Source organism: Oryza sativa, chromosome 8 (genome assembly GCF_034140825.1).
Source record: "Oryza sativa Japonica Group chromosome 8, ASM3414082v1".
In the NCBI taxonomy this organism is placed as follows: domain Eukaryota; kingdom Viridiplantae; phylum Streptophyta; class Magnoliopsida; order Poales; family Poaceae; genus Oryza; species Oryza sativa.
Genome location: NC_089042.1, coordinates 22668039 through 22691578, shown reverse-complemented (window position 1 = coordinate 22691578; position 23540 = coordinate 22668039). Strand labels below are relative to the sequence as shown.

Genomic DNA, 23540 nt, shown 5'->3' with positions numbered 1-23540 from the left:
GCCTACATGAGATAGATCCATGAAGATGACACGCTTCGAGATGGAGGCAAAGCCGCGTGGGCGTAGTGGTAAGTCGTGCCTCTTCGTGCGCATTCAATACTTTGTATGCGTATCCAGAGAGTAGCACTTCGTTAGAGGTTGCTAGGGCGTAACTTACATATGACTAAGTAGAAAGGTGATAGTGTAATTGGTAGCGCTACTAGGGCGTGAAGGTGAGGTCCTAGGTTCAGTTCCCATGCTTTGAGTGTGCTTGTCTTTTATTTTCTCTCTGGCCCACGAATCTCAAAACGCATATGATGGCCCAAAATTCGAAAGTTCTCCCACTTGTTCTCTGGTGCACAAATCTCAAAGTGCATCTAAGAGCAAGTATAATAGTAGGCTATAAGTCGGCTAAATGCTGAGGTGGAGGAGAGAAGAGAGGAGAGAGAGGAGAAGCAGGCTGTAAACTTACAGCCGGCTTAGACACAAGAACCAAGAAACTCTGTAAGAGAGACAAGTGGGCCATGTATTAATTGTAAAGAGCTAACTATTACTCTCTCCATCTACTTTTGATAGTCGTATTTCATCTTGGCACACAGACCAAGGATAAGTAATTCTACTTATCATCCATTTAAACATACTACTAGTCATTTCTCTTAAACAAGCGATTCATTAATATTTACATTTCTCGATACCCATGTAGTCAATCTTGTGTGGAAGAATGGAGAGTCATGCATTAAATCCGAGAAAGTCATTAAGAGGATAAGTTGTTGAATTGAAATATGCCTTAAAAAATAAACTTTTTAGATTTAGAAATATGACCATCAAAAATAGATGGAGGGAGTATATGGGTAGGCTGAGAGAATTTGAAAGTTCTCCCACTCTTTTTATTTTTCGACAGTGTTTCCCCAAAACTTCACTTTTACGGTGTCCCTATAGCTAAAATCACAAGCCGTTGTCCACTTCCAAATATTGACTTTTCGACAATGTATGTCTTCTTTAAAAAAGCTAAAATCACCAAGTTAGAGTGTCCTGTGTAATAAATTTTAACTTTCAGTTAAAGTACTTCATCAATTCGCACTCTCTCTCCGGGTGCTAAACTATTCCATAGCGTACATACGTAGGTATCACGGCCTCTAATAAACGATGAGGAATTTTGACGGCTACATTATTGTACGCATATAAAAAATCATCAGGCGTGACAGTTACATGATCTATAAAGAAGCATTTTTTTTCCATCTACTCCTACGTGGGTACTGCACGAAGAGCACGGATAGACCCATGCTATAGCTAGCCGCTTAGAGCAAGTTTAATAGTATAGTCCATTACTAGCTCCAAATCATCTATAGCCAATGTAATAGTTAATTTATACAATAGTGCTTACTATACTATTAATACCTGGTCCCACCTATCATACACACATTATATCTTATAGTTCGTGCTGCAGCTGGCTACAGATCTGTAGCCCGCTGCTCTTCTCTCTTTTTCTTTATCTCTTTAAAATATGTTTATTACTGGATTATAGCCTACTATTGTACCTGCGTGCTTCGATTCTTCACGCTACAAGTACAATTCAGAAATAAATACTGGGAAACAGCAAGGTTAGCTTTAATAATTAGAGCACGTTTTCCACCAGCTCCTATCTGATCACCCTCCTGAAGTGTCATGATGCAGACTAGGCGAGGGTGTCTGAATTTTCCTTTAATCTTCAGAAGTTCAGACATCAGAGTAATTCCTTGTGCATCGTAGTTTAAATTTGTCGACATAAAAGAATAGATAATGCAAATATGGGAGAGGTGAATTTGAGATTGGGTTTTGTGAGCTTGTGATTCGAAATTAGATTTGAGAACGGTGTGACAAATACGATTACAACCATATTCACGTTGCAATCTTGACCATATGAAGCCTGCTTGGTTGACTTTTCCCATCAAAATAACAGTTACTAACTGGTACGATGCATAAATCTGCTAGACAACTGATATGAAACATTATGCAATACACATATAGATACAATCTGTGCTGATGACCCAAGGTTTACATAGGCTAGAGTAGCTACTGAATCAGCAATGGATCATATCAGATTTGGTGAAAGAATAAATTACCGTCAAATTAGGTCCCAAAAATAAGCTAAATCACCTCACCGTTGCCCTTTATTTTCCTTACAATACACAATCGTATCCTTGATTTACTTATCCCGCAGTACATTTACATCCGCGACTTAGGCTGTCCGAGGAACGGATAGTCCGTGTAACCCACGACAGGATCGGGCGTGTAGAATGTCTTACGCACGTACTTGTTCAGCCCGGCGTTCAGCCTGAACCGCTCGACCAGGTCCGGGTTTGATATGAAGAGCCGCCCGTACGACACCAGGTCGGCATCGCCGCTCTCCACTGCTTCCAACCCAAGCTCCCGCGTGTAGCCGCCACTGCACATGAATGTGCCCTGGTACGTGCCCCGGAGGGTGCGCATCAGGCGGCTCTCCTCCTCGGCACTGCCATGCTGCCCAGACTCGGTCTGCCCGTAGGCGGTGTACCGTGGCTGCGTGACGTGGAGGTAGGCGAGCCGCCCTGACTGCTGCTGGAGAGCATTCAGCCGCTCAACAACGGCCATGCCGAGCTTAATGGGGTCTGAATCATAGGCGTCAAGGTGATCAATGGCTGGTGATATCCTCACCGCGACTCGGTCTGCTCCAATGGCAGAAACCACAGCCCTAGTTACCTCAAGTAGGAACCGGCAGCGGTTGGAAAGTGAGCCACCATACTCGTCAGTGCGGTCATTGATTCCATCCTTTAGGAATTGATCAATGATATAGCCATGAGCACCATGGATCTCAATGCCATCAAAACCTGTACATGTGATTCATCTCCATATCAGAAAATCGGTGAGATTTCCGATGGCCCATGGTTGGACTGATTGCAAATTTATGTGTTGCATCTTTACCTGCTTCAATGGCATTAATGGCGGCTTGACGATATTGTTCGACAATTTCAGGTATTTCCGATGCTGCCAGGCGCCTAGGTTTAGGATACTTGCCATAGGAGCCATCAGGCATCAGTATTCTCCATCTTGCTGATATTGGCTTATCAGTTGAGGATATTGGTGCAGCACCGTTTGGCTGGTATACTGAAAGGTGAAAAGGCATTGGTCAACATTTGAAGTGAATTTGTTATTAAAAAAAAAGCTTGAAGTGAAGACTAACACATTTGAATCAGTGCATATTATTAATCATATGAACTCTGATAAAGAAAAATAAGTACAACTACTGGATGTCCCTAGTAACAAGTAACAACATGAACAGAGCATAGGTACAGACATAGAGTTGCAATTAGGCCATAATTTGTTGAAGAAGGAAATGAAAAGGGAAATAACATATTTCATCTATCTCATTACACAATACAGTGTGACTGTTTTTGGTAGTGCTTTTTTTTTTTTGATCAAGGGCTACATGGCCCCCATTTCCATTACCAGAAATGAAATTCAAATTACATAAAAGGAAGAAGAGGTTAAAAGAACAAAATACAGCAAGAGAGAGGGATAGGCATAGAGGGTCTGGGACAAACAAGGTGAACACAGGCAATTACTGAAACAGACCACCCCTCATTCCTATCCATGATCACTGAGCCCAGCCAAAAAAAACTACCTAGGTTTTTGGTATTGCATTGACTAAGCATAATTTAATTCAACCTTTCTTCCCTTACCCTTTGAGAAGAAATGAATCTCGAGAAAAACAGGGAACAGAGTTACTCCAGATTCAGACAAAAATACACCCTTTTTCCACATGACAAAGCATCCCTCCATTGATTTATATAAGGCAGGATTTTCAGAAATAGTCAAATTACAAGTGCATTATTGTGTATAGTTATACCAAGAGAATCGTATTTCAAATGCTTTCACAGTACGCGTTTTATAGCTGTAAAGGATACAGTCTATCAGAAATCAATGGTCAAAGATCTATCTTGAAGACTTTTTGAAATTAAAATACACCTTATAAAAATCAAAGGAGACAGTACTAAAATTACCAAGGCACAGGACAATGATATATAGCTAGTACAACTTTTGGTAATTTAATTTAGTGGAACTGCTTTATCATTCTAACATACTATGAAGCTATGAACATACCTTGGTGAGAAGCTCTGCCTACATGCCATAACTGGCAGAAAAAGATGCCTCCCTTGGCATGAACAGCATCCACCACCTTCTTCCATGCATCAGTCTGCTCTTGATTGTATATCCCAGGGACATGAGGAAACCTTCAATAACAACATTCGCTACTTAATATGCATATTCTGAGTTATGACATGACAGTACAGAAGTGACATAAACTTGCAACAAGTTCATCAGTACCGGGTATCAGAAGACTGTCTACATAACTCCAAACATATAGAGCGTGACAATATATCATAGACAGTGAGGGATATCTTATTTTACTTTTCAGGAATGTGTCTAGGATATGTCTTAAGTTTGCAGCGGCGGACACTAACATTACTTGTGAACTCAGTGCATCTCTCCCAAATTTACTTACAATTTTGATCTCACTATCTAAGACCATAAGGCCATTCATCATAGCATCCTATGTAGCATGCTCCAACAACTCCTCTTGAGACAGGGTTAAGAGGAGGAATCTAATTTGGCATTTTGTACTGCCCATCCAAAATATTGTGTGAAAGATAAACCCATGTCAAAAATACAAACAGCTTAATACTCTTTTGTGTTGGCCATAACCGCCACCCACTAATAAAAAAAATAAGAATATTCCAACCCCACTTGATGAAAACTTAACACTACCCTGCCAAATATCCAGTACCAAATCATCCTAAAAAGACAATTTTGTTCTGATGCCACTCCTGCCAGATTTAGCAGTAAACTTTTCTTTAGATAATATTAGCAGCAATAAAACTAGTCGAGCGCAGGAGCATCAAAGCATGTGCCAACAGATCGTGAAAGCGCGGAAAGGGGAGGAGGGCGAAGCGACGAGATTACCCCGGGCCAGCGGGCGAGACGACGGTGCCCTCGGAGATGAGCAGGCCACCCTGGGTGGTCCGCTGCGCGTAGTACTCCGCCAGCGCCGGGCCGGGCACCCCGCCGATCGCCCTGCACCGCGTCATCGGCGCCAGCACCACCCTGCCACCACGTCCACGCACACCACACCCCGTAAACGTAAGCAAAAGAAGACCTCGAAAATCCCGAGCGCAGCGAGACCAGACCACGGGGGCGGGGGGCGGCGAGCGGCTCACCGGTGGTTGAGGCGGAAGCGGGGCATCTGGTACGGCGAGAAGAGCGGCGCCTGCTTCTGCCGCTGCTGATCCGGCGGCGGCCGATCCATCTCTCCCGCTGCTGGATCGCGAGGAGGAAGGGGAAAGCGTGGGGTGGTGGTTGTCACTGTGGAAGACGGGGAAAATGGCGAGTTGGGGAGAGGGCGGAGGAGGGGAACAGGTGAGCGAAATGGGAAAAAATAATTAGGCGAGGAAAGGGAATAGGGGGGAGGAAAGATGCGCGCAACTGCGGAGAGGTGGGAGGTGTGGGGCCCGCGCACGCACTAGGTTGGCACGGTCGTCTTCGCGCGAGGCTTGATTTCGGCATGTGGGACTCGTGCATTCGTGTGCTGGTGAGTCCGGCGGTGGACGGAGGCAGTCTCCAAGATGAGGATACCACACTAACCACGGTCGTGGGGACGAGCTTGTGCAGGAGGCGAGCGGGGGTTGAGCCTAGCTTGATTACTATAGTTATCATCATCAGCGCTCGGTGACCGCCGTCACATATTTATCACCGTACACCCATTATCATTGTCTCTTCACTGTCTGGCTAGATCTGACTTGGATTCAGTCGCCACGTTCACATATCCATCACATCACCGTACGTCCGTTATCGTTGTCTCTCCACTGTTCGGCTATATTTGGCTTGGATTCGGTTGCTACGGGTTCTTTGTCACTAGATCTGATCGACTGCCACCGCCATCGATTCCCCCCTTTGCTATACTTTTTCCTCTCAACCTCACCAACTGCCACCGCCTCCATCTCCACCTCTTCCTCGACCCCTGCCCCCAATTGAATTCGCCATCCTCGCTATTCTTCGTGTGGCCGCCTTGGATGGATCCACCATCCTCGCCGCTACCCCTTTAGCCCCGGTAACACGGAACTCCTTGCCACCAAATCCAACCACCATTCTTACCGTTGCACTTGCAGACGGACAACAGCGAGCAGCGGGGCATTGAATGGTTCATATGTACCATAATCTCTCGCGCAACATATTAGGCTAGCTTGCAAACAGATAAAATTATTTTTAAAAAGATAATCGATGAAATCTTTACAATAAATGTTGTACACGTGGGTAGGCTTACATGTGTGAATGCATCCTAGAGGCAACATTTACTCACTGCCAATAATGGACATGTTATCTATACTCGCACCATCAACTCTCATGTATATATTCCCCACTTCACATCACCAACCCTACACTCCATTGCCATTGTCGCCGCAACAGCGTCCATCTTTTCATCATGTATTCACCACCTCATTGACACTTGTCTCGCTCGTGATTCGCCTTCCCCACATCATCTTCCTCCACGAGCCACTACTCTGCTTACAACGTCATCTCCTACCGCTACAACAAAGCAACAATTAGTCCAATTATCTAGTTAGAGAAGAGCAATTCTATCTCACCTTCTTCATCATCGTTAAGCACTAGAGCCAATCGGAAAATAAATCTCAGAGTGCCCAAGAATATGGAGCCTCAGATATCCCCAAGGTAAGAAATTTTACCAACCACTCCTTATAAATAAGCCTTATTTGTGTATGGACTATTTGGGATTTGGGAGTGCCATTGGTTCATAGTGGCCTCAAGAGGTCGTGACCGTATGTACGTCTAGTCACCACTAGTCTCCTTGACTCAAAGCTAGGTTCTTTTCAAAGGTTCCCCTAGTACGTAAAACGAAATGATGGATCAGCACGTGAACGATTAAATACTCACTATGTTTCATATTATAAGTCGTCTTGTCTTTTTTTCTAGTTTTTTTAAATAAATAATTAAGTTTATAGAAAATATAGTAATATTTTCAATACAAAACAAAAATATAATATATTAAATGATAGTTTTAATTATACTAATTTGGTGCCATATATGTTGCTATATTTATTTTATAAATTTGGTTAAATTTAAGAAAGTTTGACTAAAAATAGTCAAAATGACTTATAGTATAAAACAAACGGAGTATTAGCTTAAAAAACTTAAAAACATGGATGAATATGATTTTTGAAGCAACTTTTATATTGATTTTTTTTTGAAAAAGTTGAGAGTGAAGGATGTCTGGTTTTTGTGGTTTATGGGGTAATTTGTACTATCGCTATAGTTTAGAGGTGTAATTCGGAGTTTTTCCTTTCTTTAATCTACTTTCCCAACTCCACCTCCCTCGTTTTCCTCGTGTGGCTGCCGAAACTACTAAATAGTGTTTTCTTTAAAACGTGCGTGTGGAAAAGGATAGAGTAGAAGTTAGGAAAAGGTATAAGGTTGTGTTCTTTAATGGAAAAAGTCTAAATTACCCCATGCATACAGTTGCAATACAAATTATCCCCTTAATCACGAAACCAGACATCTTTCACCCTCAATTTTTTATACTGGATGAATTACCCCCCTTGACTCGCTCTTGAGTGGTTTTAGTTCTACGTGATGCATAAAAACACTTTAAAAGCGAGAGGCCCTCATGCCAGATATGTTTTTTTATTCTTTTTTAAAAGGTTTAAACCCATAAATCAAAATGGGCCTCACTGCTTTTTGATTTTTTTATTGACTGGACTAACACGTGTACACCACATAGGACCAAAACCTTACAGAGCGAGTCAGGGGGTAATTCGTTCGATATGAAAAACTGAGGGAAAGGATGTCTGGTTTTGTGGATTAAGTGTAATTCTTATGGTTTATAGGGTAATTTGTATTTTCACTATAGTTTAGGCGTAGAATTCGGAGTTTTTCCTTCCTTTCTTTAATGTACTTTCCCAACTCTATCTTTCTCGTTTGTTTTTTCTTCCTTTCTTTAATCTACTTTCTCAACTCTATCTTTCTCGTTTTTCTCTGATGGCTTTTTAAGCTGTTAAATGTTGTTTTTCAAAAAATATCTATAAAAATATTGTTTTAAAAAAATCATATTAACTATTTTTAAGCACTCTACTTTTTACTCCTACCTAGTGTGTACGTGCTTCGTGATCCGTCGCCGTGTCGGATTATCACAGCGGCGGAAACCGCGTTTACCGAATCCGACTCTAACTTCACTTCCACTTGTCCGCGTCGATATACTTCGTCCAGGGCGCCACCTCCCGACACCGACTGCCTCGTCGCGGGCGAACCTACGCGCCGGCGCGACTCATCAGCCGCCGGCGGGTCGCGGGACAGCACAGCGATGGCCGTGGGCGTCCTCGACGCGCCGCTTCCGCCGCCGATCTGCCGGCCGGCGTCCTGCCACGCCGCTTCATCCCCTCCGTCGCTTCCGTCTGGTGCCACCGCCGCCACGTCGCCGCCGGCGCTCTCCATGGACGAGTTCAACGAGAAGTTCTTCGAAGAGTACGGCTGCGACCTCACCGAGCTGCTCTTCACCGAGGAGGAAGTCCGGGTTCTGATGCTCGAGTACGAAGCCGAGAAGGCGCACCTGCTCTCCCATGGCGAGGTGAAGGAGACGGCGCCCGCCGAGCAGGTGCCCGATGCACCGCGCCCCAGCAAAAAGGCGCGCGGCGAGAATGGCAAGGCGGCAGCGGCCGAGAATGTGGAGGTCCAGACGCCGCCGCCACCACTTGTCGCCGATGCACCGCGCCACAGCAAGAAGAGGAAGGCGCCACCGCCGCCGTCACCTCCCCGAGAAGAGGAGGCCGAGGACGCGGTGTTCCAGACTACGCCGCCGCCGTCGCACAAGAAGGTGGCGGAGCGCATCCTGAACCGGCGGTTCTTCCCGCCGGACCCGTCGCACGGGGGCACGATCCTGTGGTGCCTGTGCCGGGAGCTCCTCCCGCGTGGCGGCCCCCGCTGCGCGCTGCACCAGAAGGCGCCGTTCCGGTCGTGGATGTCGGAGCAGGGCTACGTCGAGGAAGCCGGCGGCGCGGGCGGCTGGGCTCTGGTGCCCAAGCTGTCCGCGGAATGCGGGCGCAGCCTGTTCCAGCGGTACGCGCGGTGGCGCCGCCGCGCGTGGATGCCGACCCGCTTCTTCCTGGAGACCACCCAGCCGCCGACCAGGACGTGATTGCGCTGCGGGAGGACGACAGCTTTGATGCTCGCAGGGCGCCGACATGGCCGACATTGGCACTGCTCCTCCGAGATCGATGCCAAGTTGCCTACAACCATGGGCTGTGTTAGTCTGAACTCTGAAGTGTGGAGATGGAAAGGAACATGCAAATATGCATTTATATATGCTCGAGAGACAAAATGAATTGTACTTGTGGTGACATTCCATTTTGCTTAGTATCACTAGTCACAAAATCAAAGCAAAATTTGATATGCTGAGAGATATATTTAGTCTGTAACATCACAATTTGATGATGTATACTCCGGAAATTAATCATGTTTGGCATGAATTAGTCACTAGACTTGTAAAAATGTCACACATGGTTACTAAGAAATGTTACTACATTAGATTCCTGCGTTGCTTTTTTTAGACCAAGTGATTAATTAGCTGCTGCTACGTGTAGTTCTCAACAAATACTATAGTTGATTTGCCATAAAGCAGGCAATGCAAAAGTAAAAGTGCAGTGATCGAAGGTCCTCTAAGTCTCTAACAGTCTAACTAGCAAGAGGCAACCTGATGATTGATGAACATAATAGCACAGCAACTTACATAGGACAGCCATATCAAATGACGAAGAGGGTTTTGAAGCTTTATTGCTCCAGTGTTAGCCTGAACCTGTGCAATTGTGCAGGGCCACCTCGTGAACACGGGCGGCATAACACTACTGTTTCATCCCCTCGAAATTCTCTGTTCAACCGCATTTCAGATATAGTTTAGCACAATGCTCAGTTTATATTAGGAGTGGTAACAGAGATGACAAGAACGGGTGATCTGTACGGTGAAGGTTGAAGAAAAAGATTGAGTTGTACGTGGCGTGCCACTAAGACGTTGTTGAATGTTGATTGGTGACAAACTTTGGTCATGACTGCAACTCCTGTAAGATAAAATAAAAGAGATATTATCCTTTTCTTTTGTTTTTTTTTACGGAGGGAGTATTATCTTGAGTTCACATGGCATGATGTATAGCATTTTATTTCTAGTTGTGACTTGAGTTCACATATGATCTTCTATTTCTAGTTGTGTAATATACGGCTTGGCTCATAACAACTACGACTTTGCGGAAATTCAGACAATTCTTCTGCAAACTGTACACTGGCGGAACTGAGTATCTACCAGTGCAGTTTCGCCAGACCACTGCAGATTGTGATTTGGGAGAAAACAAAAGGAATTACATGCATTTTTCTGTTTGGGATCTCCGGCTTTTAACAATTCAAAACAACAACAAACACAATCCGACGCGGCGACGCCCATCTCGCCAAAATTAACTAACACAGATCACAAGGCCCATCGATGGACCAAAAATTCACACCGATCACTCACATTCTGAAGAAGGAGTGAAGGAAGGAGATCTACTCAATGCCTTTAGGAAACTCACCGGGAAGAAGTTGGTGGCCGAGGGTCACCAAGTAGCGGAGGAATTGGTGCATTTAGGGCATGTTTGGTTGCTACCCTGAGCAACCTGCCTAAGTATTTTCCATGCCTGAGGGCTGCCTGAGCTTGCTTGCAGAAAGTACCTGTCCAGGCATGACACAAATTTAAGGAGGTGTTTGGTTGAAGCCCTGAGAACATGCCTGAGTGGACATAAGGGTCAGGCAGTGTTTGGCTTATATTCTGCCTGAGCATACACTCACCGTATACTATGTAGATGGTGAGAGTACCCTCTACCAAGATTTTGCCAAACAATTGTCAAACGATCTTCCATTTCCTAATGATAAAAGCATCACATATTGTTAAACATGCAAATGGCAACAGGGAAATAGTGAATATATTTAACATCAAGTTTCAGCCATCATACAGATCAGTTCTAGCCAGTAATGCCACGAGTTAAACAAGACAAAAGAAAAGGGCCACAAAGCTAGGGTTATCAACTTGTCCAAAAGTTAGAAAGCAACACTACTAGCAGATTAGCATGTCATAGCATGCATCATCATAGTATCTATGTTAATATTTAGCAATTGTCTAAACACATATATAGTGCGGCAATTGCATGACCAAAAGGGTGCAGCAAAATATAGACCCTCATCAACCACGATTAGCTTTTGCAACCAATATGCACCTATAGCTCACTAGAGGCCTGTATCATCACCAGATAAGAACTTGTAAACCCAACGTTCAAGATATTCTTGACCCATGCTAATAAGAAAACTGCGATGAGCTTGAAATTCTGGCTTGCAAAGGTGTAGTCCAACTCTCATCTTATCTTCAGGTTCTAAGGCAATCTTCTTGAGCATGTCCCATAGAGGGGCATTTGGATCTTGAGGGGCTGCAGTCTGTATTGGTTTGGCAAGGTTATCTTTGATTCCAACCAAGGTACTAGTGATCAGCACATCAATATCATCATCATCATGCAATCCAGATGATGACTTTGCCTTAAGCTTACCCTTATCATTATGTGATTGAGGCAAGGTCTTTGGCTTCCCACACTTTTTGAAACTCTTCTTGTTTGGCTTCAGACCACTGGTATGAGAAGATGAAACTTGACTAGTTGCTGCATTAAGGGCTGCAGTTGCTGCATTAAGGGCTGCCACCTCCTTGCAATCATCACTGTCTGCCTCTAATTTGTCCGAGTCTTCCCCTTGTGGATATTTTGTTTCAGCATAGGTTGACATATCATTGAAAGTATCAAGTTCATCAGCTTCATCATCAAAATCAGCAACACTTGAAGGATCTTCCATAAACGCTCCATCAGCCGAGGAACCACTAAACAACTCTTGCAGCTTATCGAAGAACTGAATAGGCTTTGAAAGAATTCCACGGTCATTAATCTGCCAAGAAAAAGTCATCAATAATAGAAAATCTATTTAACAAATATATCATGTATTCAAAACAACAAGAGATTACCGATAGGCTATCCAAGGTAGATTGGGAGAGAGACAACATTTTGTTTGTCTCATCCCAGCCACCACTACTCTCATTTAGATGGCGAGCTACAAGTGCCCAAGTCTCTTTATGGTGCCTATAGTGTCGTTGAACCTGATCAACATTGTAAGTACTGCCATACTTTGCATTAATAGCTGATGTGCAAGCAGTGTGATGCATCTTCTTGATCACTCCCTTTGGTGGCAACTCTAACTTCTTTTCAATGTAACAGTCAAGAAGAAATTCAGAGAATGCTGGTGGCCAATTTATGGGTTTTGACCTCACACCTGATCCCCCAACTCCTTTGCGTGCCTTACTTTTTCCCTTGCCATGTTTGTTGCTTCCTCCTATATCCATGTTATGAACTACAAAGCAATGCACAGTAGGTAATAATGGCATCCAACAAAAAAACATAAAGTAGAAAATGCTATAATATGAAGAGCTGAAAGAAGAATTCATTAGAAATAGCTAACAGTCATAGAACAATATCCATGCCATACAACACCACTGTTAATGTTCCTCCCACATAATATTAGCTAGATTTTCTCGAAATTCTATCCACTGTTGGTGCTCCTCGCCATAATCTGTCGCTACTCTAGCTGATCTAGGTAGCTTACTATACCAACGAGCTTCATCATATATGATGTTATCAGGACCATTATCAAGGATCCAATTATGCAGTACACAACACGCTATTACTATCTTCACTTGGACTTTATATGGAAAGAAAGGCTTGCTAGCAAGAACTTTGAAACGGTTTTTTAAGGTTCCAAATGCTCTCTCAACAGATGTGCGAAGGGAGGAATGTCGAAGATTGAATAATTCTTGAGGTGTTTCTGGTGATTTCCCGCCTTCGTACTCTTTCAGGTGGTATCGAACACCCCTAAATGGTGGTAGTATACCAGGTCTTGCTGCATACCCTGCATCAGCTAAATAGTATTTGCCTACAACAGAAGATGAATGGTTTTATTGCCTTGTCACAAAATATTGTGCACCTGAAAATACTAAAGCTTCATGCACACCTTCAGGTATTTGAATTCCACTTGATCTTCTAAGAGCAGCCTTGAGAACCACTGAGTCATGTGCGGAACCCTCCCATCCAACAAGAACATAGGTAAACCTCAAATCAAAGTCAACCGCAGCAAGAACATTCTGAGTTGGATAGGACTTGCGACCTCTAAACCTGTTAACTATATTCTCTGGGACAAATGCAGGGATGTGTGTGCCATCCAATGCCCCGATGCAATCCTAAGTTAGAAGAAATTATTACTATACAAACATAAAGTGGTTACATTAATTAGAATGTTGAATAAGTATATTTCACGTGAGATACCTCAAAATATGGGTAGAATCTACCAGGATTACTAACTATCTTTGAATGGGTCTCTATTGACCTAATTTGTATCATATCTTTAGCAAGACAACATAAAGCTTTCAACACCTCATTGAAGTACCGGCTCACTGTCTCACTGGATCTTATGACATAGAATCCAATCACACGATTTCTTAAATTGTGGCCAACTGTGTGCAGGAACATAGCTAATTGTTCTTCCACTGAGACATGGATTGTGTCACATAGTAGGCCATTATCACGTAATTTGGAGGCAAGTTTCCAGAACACTTCTTTCCTCATCCGAAGCTGACTGATGCAAGTTGTATCACTCCCATTGTACAAATCATCTAATCTTGTTTTCCTGACCAAATCTCTATCCACCAATGGACCATACTTCCTTGGATGTCGTCTATTTCTTATACGACATCGCCAGTGAATAATTGCCAACACAACAGCTAAAACACCCAAAGTTCTAGTTCGTTGATGGACAATATACTGATGAGTAGAATCTAGATCCATCTGAGCATCACACGACAAAGGAAAAAAAAAGAAACTAGTGAAAAAAAGCACACATTTTGACATAGTTTTACTTCTAATAGGCATACTCTCTACGGATCCTTGAATAACAAAGCAGCAAGAGAGGGGAAAAGTAAAAAAAAAACTGCGATTGTGTTCTCACCTTGCTGCAGAAAATCGTGGCAAAGATTGTGGGGGCTTGGCAATCTGACGCGCACAGAGGAAAGGAGAGAGTTAGAAATTTTGATTCCCTTCAGATCTGGACAAAGTACTCTTCTTTTTCTACTTACCTGCTAGCTCTCACGGTCAGAGCTATGCTCTAACAGATCACCAAATGCAGGACTTTTACTGGAAAAAGAAACAACTGGCCACCAGATCTGCAAGTTCCTTGGTCACCGCTGCTGGAGCCATGGAAGAATCGATGGGAACTGGTCTCCGCAAGAACCCTAGGCTAGCAGTGAGGAGGAGGAAGAAGTGGTCTCGTTTTCACTACTGTATAGAAGAGCGGTGATTTTACTCAGGCAGGTGGAGCGAAATGCTCAGGCCACCCATTTTGTACGCCTGACTCAGGCGAGTACACTCAGGCAAGATTTATCAGGCTAGAATCCTCAGGGTAGCAACCAAACAGATGCCAGGCGAGTTACAGGCATGACCTTAGGCCAGGCTTATTTGCTCAGGGTAGCAACCAAACAGGCCCTTAGTCGCCGTGCCCGAAGGAGATGGTTAGTACTCGAAGAATTGAACCGCCGGAGATGGACATGGCCCTGGTCGCCTGCGGCCATGGTTGGGATGGCGCGTCAGATGCTGCATGCTCTGTGCAGCGAAGGATGTGGGTCGGGGGTGTTTCCTCTCGAGGAGGCGGGTACGGCCGCCGGCGGCCGGAGCCACGATTTGTCGAGGTTTTGGGGAGGTGGGAGAGGAGGATAGGCTCACCGTTCGATTAGGTATAAGCGGCTAAGATCACATCTGGCACGAACAGTGCGGTAGGTAAATTTCCTGATGTGCCCTTTATAATTGTCACTCTTCAAAATATATTGGCTGTGATTGGAACACCTCTCCATCGTATTCCATACGCACACTTTTTAGACTGTTAAACGGTACGTTATTTTGCAAAAAAAATTTTATACGAAAGTTGTTTAAAAAAATCATATTGATCCATTTTTTTTAAAAAAATTAGCTAATACTTTATTAATCACACACTAATGGACCGCTTCGTTTTTCGTGTTTACAGTGCATGTTGGGAACATGCTATTCCGAATACACCTTGGACCTCTACCGAACCTCTGTGCCTTTTGGGCAGGCGGTTCAGATTAATCATCAACAGTTCAGATCCGGGAGATATTTAACTATTTATCACTTTTAGATGTGACATTTAACGATTTAATTTTTAGTGCTGGTGTGGAGATATTTAACTATTTACCATTTTTAAATGTGGCTATTAACTATTTGATATTGGACTCATATGTCGTAGGTAAATAAGCACACATGTGTTATGACAATATATTTTTTGTGTGTGTCATCCTTGGGTGGTAAATATGGGTCGTAAATAGTTAAACGCCTAATAAGTGGCAAAATAGATTGTTTTTCCATGGTTCTTTTTTAATGTAAGAACTTTACAGAAATTTCACATAATTTAATTAAATTCTGACAAAATCTCTATAAATTCTTCCATTTTGAAGAAGATTAAGAGAGGTGACATGACAGCGTCCGTTCGTTGGTCATTTAATTGTCTCACTAGCGCTGCCCCCTCATACTGTACTGACAAACTGATAATACTCCATTAGCATGCACGGTTCAGGTAGTACTCCTAGTTTATTACCACTGTCGTCGGTGACATTGGTTAGGTTATCAATTTGTCAATCATCACGGACAAATTAAATCCTCGTCGGAGGCCCGCGTTTGTTCGGATATCGCAGTCCGTAAAACCGTAAACATGACAAAAAGAACACATTATTGCTGCCATGTGATGTGCAGATGTGCTAAGCTTGTTATTGCAAAATCACGGCAGATATAGGCGTCGTTTGATTTTGCAGTGTTTGCGTTCTTAATTTAAGAACCTGCACATGGCATGCACCTACCATTTGGTCCTTTTTTAAATTTCAGTGTGCTTAATTTCACAGCCTCATAGGTAACGGCAAATAGATTGCAAAAGGTATCAAATTGCTACTACAGGAGTAGGATAACAGATTTGACTAGCTGATGCAAACTTACCCCAGAAAAGAATACTTCCTTTCGCTTATTTAATTTTAATCTGCACAAGTACTTACGGGTTACGGCTCCATGCAGATAACATGGGTAATAAAGTCTGTAAATTCTAACCCCTCTTGAATGTGTAAACGAAGAGTAAAAATGCCTCATGAAAATCTCACTTACCATATTATGCGACTAGCTGTGTGATACCATCATCTCTCTTTTTTTTTTAATAAGAACGTACATATATAAAGCTAGTAGCGTCATTGAACGTTCGGTGAAGACACGTCGGTACGTCACATCATAAAGTGCACTTAATTAATCAAATTAAATACAAACCGCAGATCATTACAAGTGAGATCGCACCGACGATTGAGGGAACCAGGGCAAGGTAATTTAAGTTATTCAATTCAATGAAATATCTTAAAAGACTAATGATACACTTAGTTTTATTGACTTTCTGGTAGCGGTGAAAATGGCTTGAAGTTTTCTAATGGTATCTGCTACATTGCAGTTTTGTATCGACTGCTTTATTTAGATTCTGAATTATTTGAAAATGGAATGGAAATGCTATTTTTTTAACTTCTTGGAAAATTCTGGATAAACACGATACAAAACAATATATCACAGACAACCCATTAAAAGACACCGTATATTTATGATAACCCATCAAAATAAAAAAAAACAGTATACACCACAACCCATCAAGGAAAAAAGTTGTAACCATAATATTTCCAGTTGATGCTAAAATATTATTACAAGGTATTTAAATTAGTTGCTTATTATTTTGAATTTTCACTAATAAATGCATATGACGTTAATTTATAATGTGAACATGACCTTGACTAATAATCTTGTGTGCCTAGTGATAGGTTGATTTCGAGGTTTTATTCTAATAATTCTGTTTGCAATATTTCCTAATGTTTTAATAGTATCAATATCATTTTTGTTTCCAACTCTACCATTACAGTTCATTTCTAAGAAAAAATGGTAACGTGATAGTTTGAGCATTTCTCCAACAATTTTCATCCTAGTAGTAGAAGGTGTAGTTTTTGCGGGATTAAGTCTTCCATCGTTTGGTTATTGACTTGTACTCGAGTTTTGAGACCTTATTCTAGGGTAATTTTTTAGTCAAAATATATTTTTCAGTCTTTAGTTTTACACATAACTAGCTGGGTGGCCCGCGCAATTGCGTGGCTAGCACCTAAATAAAATCATATATTTTTTAGGATGATTTTACTTAAATTTTATTAAATAGCTATCTCGTCGTCTTAAGACTTTGAAAGACCACATCTTATCATCCCCGTATTTCTAATTATATAGTTTTTAAAAGTCAAACCAGCTATTACCCCTTACTTCTGTCATATCCTTCTTTATTTGCTTGCTTGATCTACCATTATTTCTATTCATTCTCCTTTAAACCTTTAAAAATCAGATCTTATAGTTTTTATAATTTCTAGAAGTCCCGTCAAACGCTGTTATTATACTCCTCTACAGGCCGTCAACTGTCTTTTCTCTATATTGTCATTGGGACTTTAAAAATCGAACATAATTATCGTTTGGGTTCATTTTTTACTTTCTAAAGTCCCACTAAACCGTCAGCGGCTTTGCCATTGTTTTCCTTTATGGCACACCCACTGCCTCCCTTCTTTATCGTCATTGAGATTTTAAAATTGAACATGATTATCATTGTGTTTTTTTTTTACTTTTTAGAAGTTCCAAACCTTTAAAAACTGGACCTCGTAGTTTTTAGAGTTTATAGTCTTGTTGGTTTCATTTTTATAATTTTTAGAATTCCTGTTAAACGATGTCACTATACTCCTCTACGGCTCATCCGCCGCCTACTCTTTATTGTCATTGGGATTCTAAAAATCGAACATAACTATCGTTGGAATTCATTTTTTATTTTCTAGAAGTCCCGCCAAAACTGTCAGCGGCTTTGCCATTGTTTTCCTTTATGGTACGCCCGCTGCCTCCCTTCTTTATCGTCATTGAGATTTTAAAATTGAACATGACTATCATTGTGTTTTTTTTACTTTTTAGAAGTTCCAAACCTTTAAAAATTGGACCTCATAGTTTTTAGAGTTTATAGTCTTGTTGTTTTCATTTTTTATAATTTTTAGAAGTTCCATTAAACGATGTCACTATACTCCTCTATGGCTCATCCGCCGCCTACTCTTTATTGTCATTGGGATTCTAAAAATCGAACATAACTATCGTTGGAATTCATTTTTTATTTTCTAGAAGTCTCGCCAACCGTCGGCGGCTCTCCTATACATCCCGCCCGCTGCTTCTCCTTTTTATTATCATTGAGATTTTAAAAATCGAATATGATTAGCATTGGTTTTTTTTTACTTTCTAGAAGTCCCGGCAACCGCCTTGATCGATTGCTTCACGGCCTACCTGTCGTCCTTCATTTCAATCGTTATTAGGATTCTATTTGGTGTTTTATTAACAGTTTTTATATGTCGTATCAACCGCCACCACTCTACTTCTTTATAGGCATGTTACTTAATTAATCTCGCCATGTGTTTTAGATGGTATTTTCTTTCAATAGTTTTGATTTTTTATCACCAATTTTAGTTATTTATAAATGGTATTCCAAGTATTTTTCTTTTTTTAATTTTAGAATTTATTTTATTTTTCGTATTGTGTTCTTTTGATATTTTTATTTTTTATTTTCAATTTCAGTTGTTTCAAAATTGTATTTCTACTTTAACTCTCTTTTTAATTTGCCTAATTTCGGATTTTATTTTGTTTTTTCTTTCGAATTTTAATTAATCTACTATTAGGTTGTTATATGCACTATTATTTTCAACACTGCTTATATTTAATTTCGAATTTAAGTTAATTTTAAATTGTATTCCTTCTTGAACTCTTTTTTTCGTTTTTTTTCTAATTTTTGATTTTTTAAATTTTTCATTCGAATTTTAATTAATCTTGTATTGGATTCTTATATGGACTCTTATTTTAATATTTCTTATTTTTAATTCCGAATTTCAGTTATTTTTAAATTGTATTCCTACTCGAACTCCTCGTTTTCCTTTTTCTAATTTCGAAATTTATTTTATTTTTATTCCGAACTTTAATTAATCACGTATTGGGTTCCTATATGGACTCCTCTTTCAATATTGCATATTTTTAATTCCGAATTTCAGCTATTTTTGATTGTATTTCTATTTGGACTCTTCTTTTCTTTTTCTCCGATTAATGTGGAAATTTCTAGCCTCCACAGCGAACGTGATTATGTATTTTTGGCTTGCTAATTTTTGGCTTGGTTATGTATTTATTGGCATGACAATACTGATACAATTCGGAAACGGCAGAGTTTGATTAGGATTGTTTTGTCTTTCAATGTTTCTAAAAGTAGTTTGAACACACGTATTCCCAAAATATCGTCCATTTCCAATATGATTATGTTTTTCTTTTCTTTCTTCTTTTTTTTGTTTTTGACCTATTGTACATTCCGTTTCCAGATTAGGTTTTCCTTTTTTTGTTTGTTTCTTTTTCTTTTGTTTTAGACAGATTGTCCGATTCCGTTTCCAGTAGTATGATTAGGTTTTCCTCTTTTTTTTTACCGATTGTCCGATTCGAGTTTCTTAATTTGTCTTTTTTTTTCTTCAGTTTTTAACTAATCCTAATCTAGTTCTATTTTTCTATTTTTTTATTTTTTGATTAATATGAGAATTTATAGGACATGAGAGCGAACGTGAAGGCTCTTTTTTCTATTACTTTAAAGGTATAATAATAGATTATTGTTTTTTGCTTCCTTTATTTTTATTATCCTTGTCAGCTGTAGCCCATCGAATTTCAACGGTTTCACTTACCTGCATGTCCCACGTGATTGTTCTTTCTGTTCCTTTTTTTATGGGATTGTTCTTTCTGCTTGAGGAAATTGAAGGCTGCCTTCTAACTGAAAATAGTCGGCGGGGGTATTATTGGAAATACACTCATCCACGCCAACGGCAACGACGCCTCACACCGTCACACGGAACGGAAGCCGCACACACTCACTAGCGAGCACGAGAGAGAGAGAGAAAAAGGCTTTAAAGAAAGCGAGCTCGCAGCAGATCGACCGGGAGAGATCACAAGCTGAGAGCTCTGAGCTCACCTCACCCAAGCTCCAAATCCTTCCTCTCCTCTCGCCGACACGCACGCCCACCCAGCTTCATCGGATCCGGCACGCGGCGACAATGGCGGCGACGACGACGATCCCCGCGCGGCCGCTGCTGGCCGCCGTGCTGGCGGCGCTCCTCCTCTCCGCCGCCTCGGCCGCCGACAGCAAAAGTACCGTCTCTCTGACTTTCTCTCTCTAGAGTAATCTCTGTAAATTTACTGAATTCTGCTGCTCTTGTCGCTGCATTTCCGAGCGCTCTGCCCGCGCATGCTCCGATTCGGGAATGGGGCTTTGCCGTTTTAGCGCGCTGTGGCGGTTGGATCTGGGTCTGGGGCCTGCTGGTAGCTTAGCTTAAGCCCGAATTGGGATCTTGGGGGGAATTGGGGGTGAGGGTCAAGGGTGGACTCTGCGCCATTTGGGGCAATTGGCCAGTTGGGGTCATGGAGAAGTGGAGATCGCTGTGGAAGAAGCAGCATCCAGTGATGCGTGTCTCTGTTTGGCATGTAGGGAAAAGCTGCATAGTGTGCATAGTTGGTTGATCTCTTCATCGAGTGAGCAAATGGTCCACTAAACTGAAGTCTGCATTTGCAAACTGTTCATCAAGGTTTTGAGAGGAAGACGTTATGAGAGCAGTAGTTGAGGCAGTGTAAGTTGTAAGGCTCTTTTTTTTTTCTGAAATAAGTCGTAATGCTTGCTAAAAAAAGGGCTGGTTCTTTTTTTTTTTTGGGGGGGGGGGTGGGGGGTGGGGGGGGTGTCATGAGATGTCCTCGAGTAGTAGATCTTTTCTGGAAAAATGGATGCAAAGATCTTCTCAAAATTTTTTGACATCATGATAGAATCTGATAACGTAAAGTGGTGCATGTGCCATTCATCTATGCACCACAAAACATTTTAAATTGAAATAATGAAACATTAATCGATTGGTGTGGCAGCAAAAAACAAAATGGTTTTCACATTGTACCTTATATTTTATCATATGTTACTAGTTATGCTTAAAATTTTGATATGAATTAGCATACATCTTACTAATTACAGATGTTATTGCAAGTAACACCAGTTAATTGTAAAACACTATTACTCAATACACACACTGTTGCTAATAATGAATGCTGGTATTATAACATCTTTAATAAACAAAATTCCCAAAAGTAAGCACATTAAGTTTGATACTAGCATGCTCAACTTTCACATTGGTTGCTGCTTTCTCCATTGAAAAATGTCTGGACTACTGATCATTGCTGATGGAAATTTGCTGTACTTCCCTCCACATTTACTGTAGGCTTATTAATAAGAGTTTAAAATTTTAAGTTAGCATGCATTTGTTGGTTCCAGTGTTGTGATTTTTTGCTTGTAATCAAATGGCCACCCAATCACAGCCTAATGCATTTGTGTACCAATTCCACCTCTTAACTGATCTCCTTTCCAGATAACCCTGCCGACCAGCTTGTGGCATTGATCAACAGCAACCGCACTGCCAGCAAGGCATCTACTCTTGATGATAACCAAGGCCTAGGATGCATTGCTCTGCAGTACATTAAAGCATACGAGGGTCAGTGCAACCAAGTCGGTGAAAGCAAGAAGCCTCCGGAGACCAGCTTCGCTGAAACATTTGCCCCAAATTGTGGCGTCCAAGCTGCAACACTCACCAAGATCACCGGGAGGCTTCTGGCTTGCCAGTCTAACTATGCGACCCCAGACCAGGCGTTCAACTTCCTGGTTAATGATGCGAAGAGCATTCAGGTACTGCACAGCAAGAACCACACGGAGGTGGGAGCAGCTGTCAGTGGCACTTCTGGCGGCGGGCCGTACTTCTGGTGTGTCTTGTTCAGCAGCGGGAAGCCAACCACCAGCTTCAAGGTAGATGGTGGAGTGCCCAAGTCTGTCCGTCCAGGATGCTTCAGTGGCAACAACGACGATTGCATGGGTGCCAATGCTGCAGTTTCGATCGGTGCAGGTACATGGAGACTGGTGGCTGCACTACTTTTCTCCGCGGCTTGTGTTTTCGCTTTGTGAGTTTGAGTAGAAATGTGTTGTTGCACCATTCTTTTGCTCGTCTTGGACCTGGTTTGGAATTTTGCTTCTGAAAACCAGTAGAACACTCTTGTTGCTGCCGCACTGTTCTTTTCCTTTCTTAGCAGCTGAACTCTGTCAGGATTAAAGAGCATTGTTTTCTGCACTTATAGATGATGAATTACCTGTGCAGGCTGTTCATCTGTTGTATTTATAGTATTTATCTATTCAAATGTACTCTTTGGAAAATAATTGTGATTGTAAGATCCTTTTGATCACTCGTCTATTCCCATCGGATGCGCTTTCTGCAGCAAGTGCCCTGTTGTATCTTTTTTTTTATAATAGAAATGAATTACATCTCCGGTTTTTATCATAAGACACACATTTATAAGTTTGTTAAAAAAAAGGTAAAGATAAAAATAAATCAAAATGGGAAATGGAGTGCCTGTTGTATCGGTACAGAACTTGCCATTGATTGAAAGAGAATTAACTGAGAATGTTATTCCGAATGAGATCCCTTGGACATTTCATAGGGAAAATATGGGAATGGTAAAGTAAACATTTGCTCCATGAATATTTTAAGCCTAATTGCTCCATAATTTGACAATGTGGTGCTACATTAAACATTTGCTAATGACAGATTAATTAGGCTTAATAAATTCGTCTCGTGGTTTACTGACGGATTTTGTAATTAGTTTTTTATCAGTGTCCAAACACCCCATACGACACCCTATATAATATCCGATGCGACAAGCCAAAACTTTACACCCCTGAATCTACCTGTTTAGTTCCTACGCAAAAACTTTTCATCCTGTCACATCGAATGTTTGGACATATACATGGAGTATTAGATATAGACAAAATAAAAAATAATTACACATATTGTGTGTAAATTGCGAGACGGATCTTTTAAGCCTAATTGCTTCATGATTTAACAATGTAGTGCTACAGTAAACATTTGCTAATGATGAATTAATCAGGCTTAATAAATTCGTCTCGCAATTTACATGTGAAATCTGTAATTTGTTTTATTATTAATATATGTTTAATACTTGAAATGTGTGTCCGTACATCCTGAGACACGCATAAACTTTTCAACGCTAGATCTAAATACAGCCTAAACACCCCCTGAATGCACAAATGCACGATGCACAACCCTCCCGGTCTCTCCCTGTCACAGCAAAAGCACTGTAGCAACACGCCAACAAACGAAGCACGAACCCAGCCTAGGCACAACCATTCCGATCCCCGATAACGGACACGAACAAAGTCCC

At 41.5% G+C, this 23540-nt stretch overlaps 4 protein-coding genes across 6 annotated transcripts; 1 reads left to right on the top strand and 3 right to left on the bottom strand.

The window, feature by feature from the left end:
* Positions 1-1893: 1893 nt before the first annotated feature.
* On the bottom strand, positions 1894-5437 carry LOC4345762 (12-oxophytodienoate reductase 7-like). Its single transcript, NM_001422585.1, has 5 exons — positions 5214-5437; positions 4960-5100; positions 4099-4229; positions 2920-3102; positions 1894-2825 (listed from the first exon to the last, which is right to left on the bottom strand). Exons 1-5 carry the CDS (start codon positions 5300-5302, stop codon positions 2185-2187), a joined length of 1185 nt encoding a protein of 394 aa, NP_001409514.1. The 5' UTR covers positions 5303-5437; the 3' UTR covers positions 1894-2184.
* A 5547-nt stretch (positions 5438-10984) lies between these two features.
* LOC4345761 (uncharacterized) lies at positions 10985-14472 on the bottom strand. Of its 3 annotated transcripts, XM_015793562.3 has the most exons (4): positions 14240-14472; positions 14113-14156; positions 12083-12465; positions 10985-12006 (listed from the first exon to the last, which is right to left on the bottom strand). In XM_015793562.3, the coding sequence occupies exons 3-4, from the start codon at positions 12455-12457 to the stop codon at positions 11308-11310; spliced, it is 1074 nt and encodes a 357-aa protein (XP_015649048.1). In that variant the 5' UTR covers positions 12458-12465; positions 14113-14156; positions 14240-14472; the 3' UTR covers positions 10985-11307. The 3 variants fall into 3 exon arrangements, with proteins under 3 accessions (XP_015649048.1, XP_015649047.1, XP_015649046.1); XM_015793561.3 differs by having other exon boundaries at positions 14113-14472; XM_015793560.3 differs by lacking the exons at positions 14113-14156; positions 14240-14472 and having other exon boundaries at positions 12083-12559.
* On the bottom strand, positions 12519-14095 carry LOC136357540 (protein ALP1-like). The gene is made up of 3 exons (XM_066312919.1): positions 13434-14095; positions 13123-13348; positions 12519-13044 (listed from the first exon to the last, which is right to left on the bottom strand). Exons 1-3 carry the CDS (start codon positions 14034-14036, stop codon positions 12611-12613), a joined length of 1263 nt encoding a protein of 420 aa, XP_066169016.1. The 5' UTR covers positions 14037-14095; the 3' UTR covers positions 12519-12610.
* Positions 14473-20216: 5744 nt separating the features above from the next.
* LOC4345760 (uncharacterized) lies at positions 20217-22544 on the top strand. The gene is made up of 2 exons (XM_015793054.2): positions 20217-20426; positions 21683-22544. The coding sequence occupies exons 1-2, from the start codon at positions 20333-20335 to the stop codon at positions 22267-22269; spliced, it is 681 nt and encodes a 226-aa protein (XP_015648540.1). The 5' UTR covers positions 20217-20332; the 3' UTR covers positions 22270-22544.
* Positions 22545-23540: the final 996 nt, after the last annotated feature.

Bases quoted from the DNA above. Each gene is read 5' to 3' on its own strand.
- LOC4345762 (NM_001422585.1), bottom strand. From the start codon at position 5,302: ATGGATCGGCCGCCGCCGGATCAGCAGCGGCAGAAGCAGGCGCCGCTC. The intron at 5,101-5,213 runs GTGAGCCGCTCG...ACGTGGTGGCAG, and splicing joins CGCTTCCGCCTCAACCACCG to GGTGGTGCTGGCGCCGATGA. The intron at 4,230-4,959 runs GTAATCTCGTCG...TTGTTATTGAAG, and splicing joins GTCTCGCCCGCTGGCCCGGG to GTTTCCTCATGTCCCTGGGA.
- LOC4345761 (XM_015793560.3), bottom strand. From the start codon at position 12,559: ATGAATTCTTCTTTCAGCTCTTCATATTATAGCATTTTCTACTTTATG. The intron at 12,007-12,082 runs GTAATCTCTTGT...TTTTCTTGGCAG, and splicing joins CTACCTTGGATAGCCTATCG to ATTAATGACCGTGGAATTCT.
- LOC4345760 (XM_015793054.2), top strand. From the start codon at position 20,333: ATGGCGGCGACGACGACGATCCCCGCGCGGCCGCTGCTGGCCGCCGTG. The intron at 20,427-21,682 runs GTACCGTCTCTC...TCTCCTTTCCAG, and splicing joins CTCGGCCGCCGACAGCAAAA to ATAACCCTGCCGACCAGCTT.
- LOC136357540 (XM_066312919.1), bottom strand. From the start codon at position 14,036: ATGCCTATTAGAAGTAAAACTATGTCAAAATGTGTGCTTTTTTTCACT. The intron at 13,349-13,433 runs GTATCTCACGTG...CTTCTAACTTAG, and splicing joins GATTCTACCCATATTTTGAG to GATTGCATCGGGGCATTGGA. The intron at 13,045-13,122 runs GTGTGCATGAAG...CTTCTGTTGTAG, and splicing joins TGGAATTCAAATACCTGAAG to GCAAATACTATTTAGCTGAT.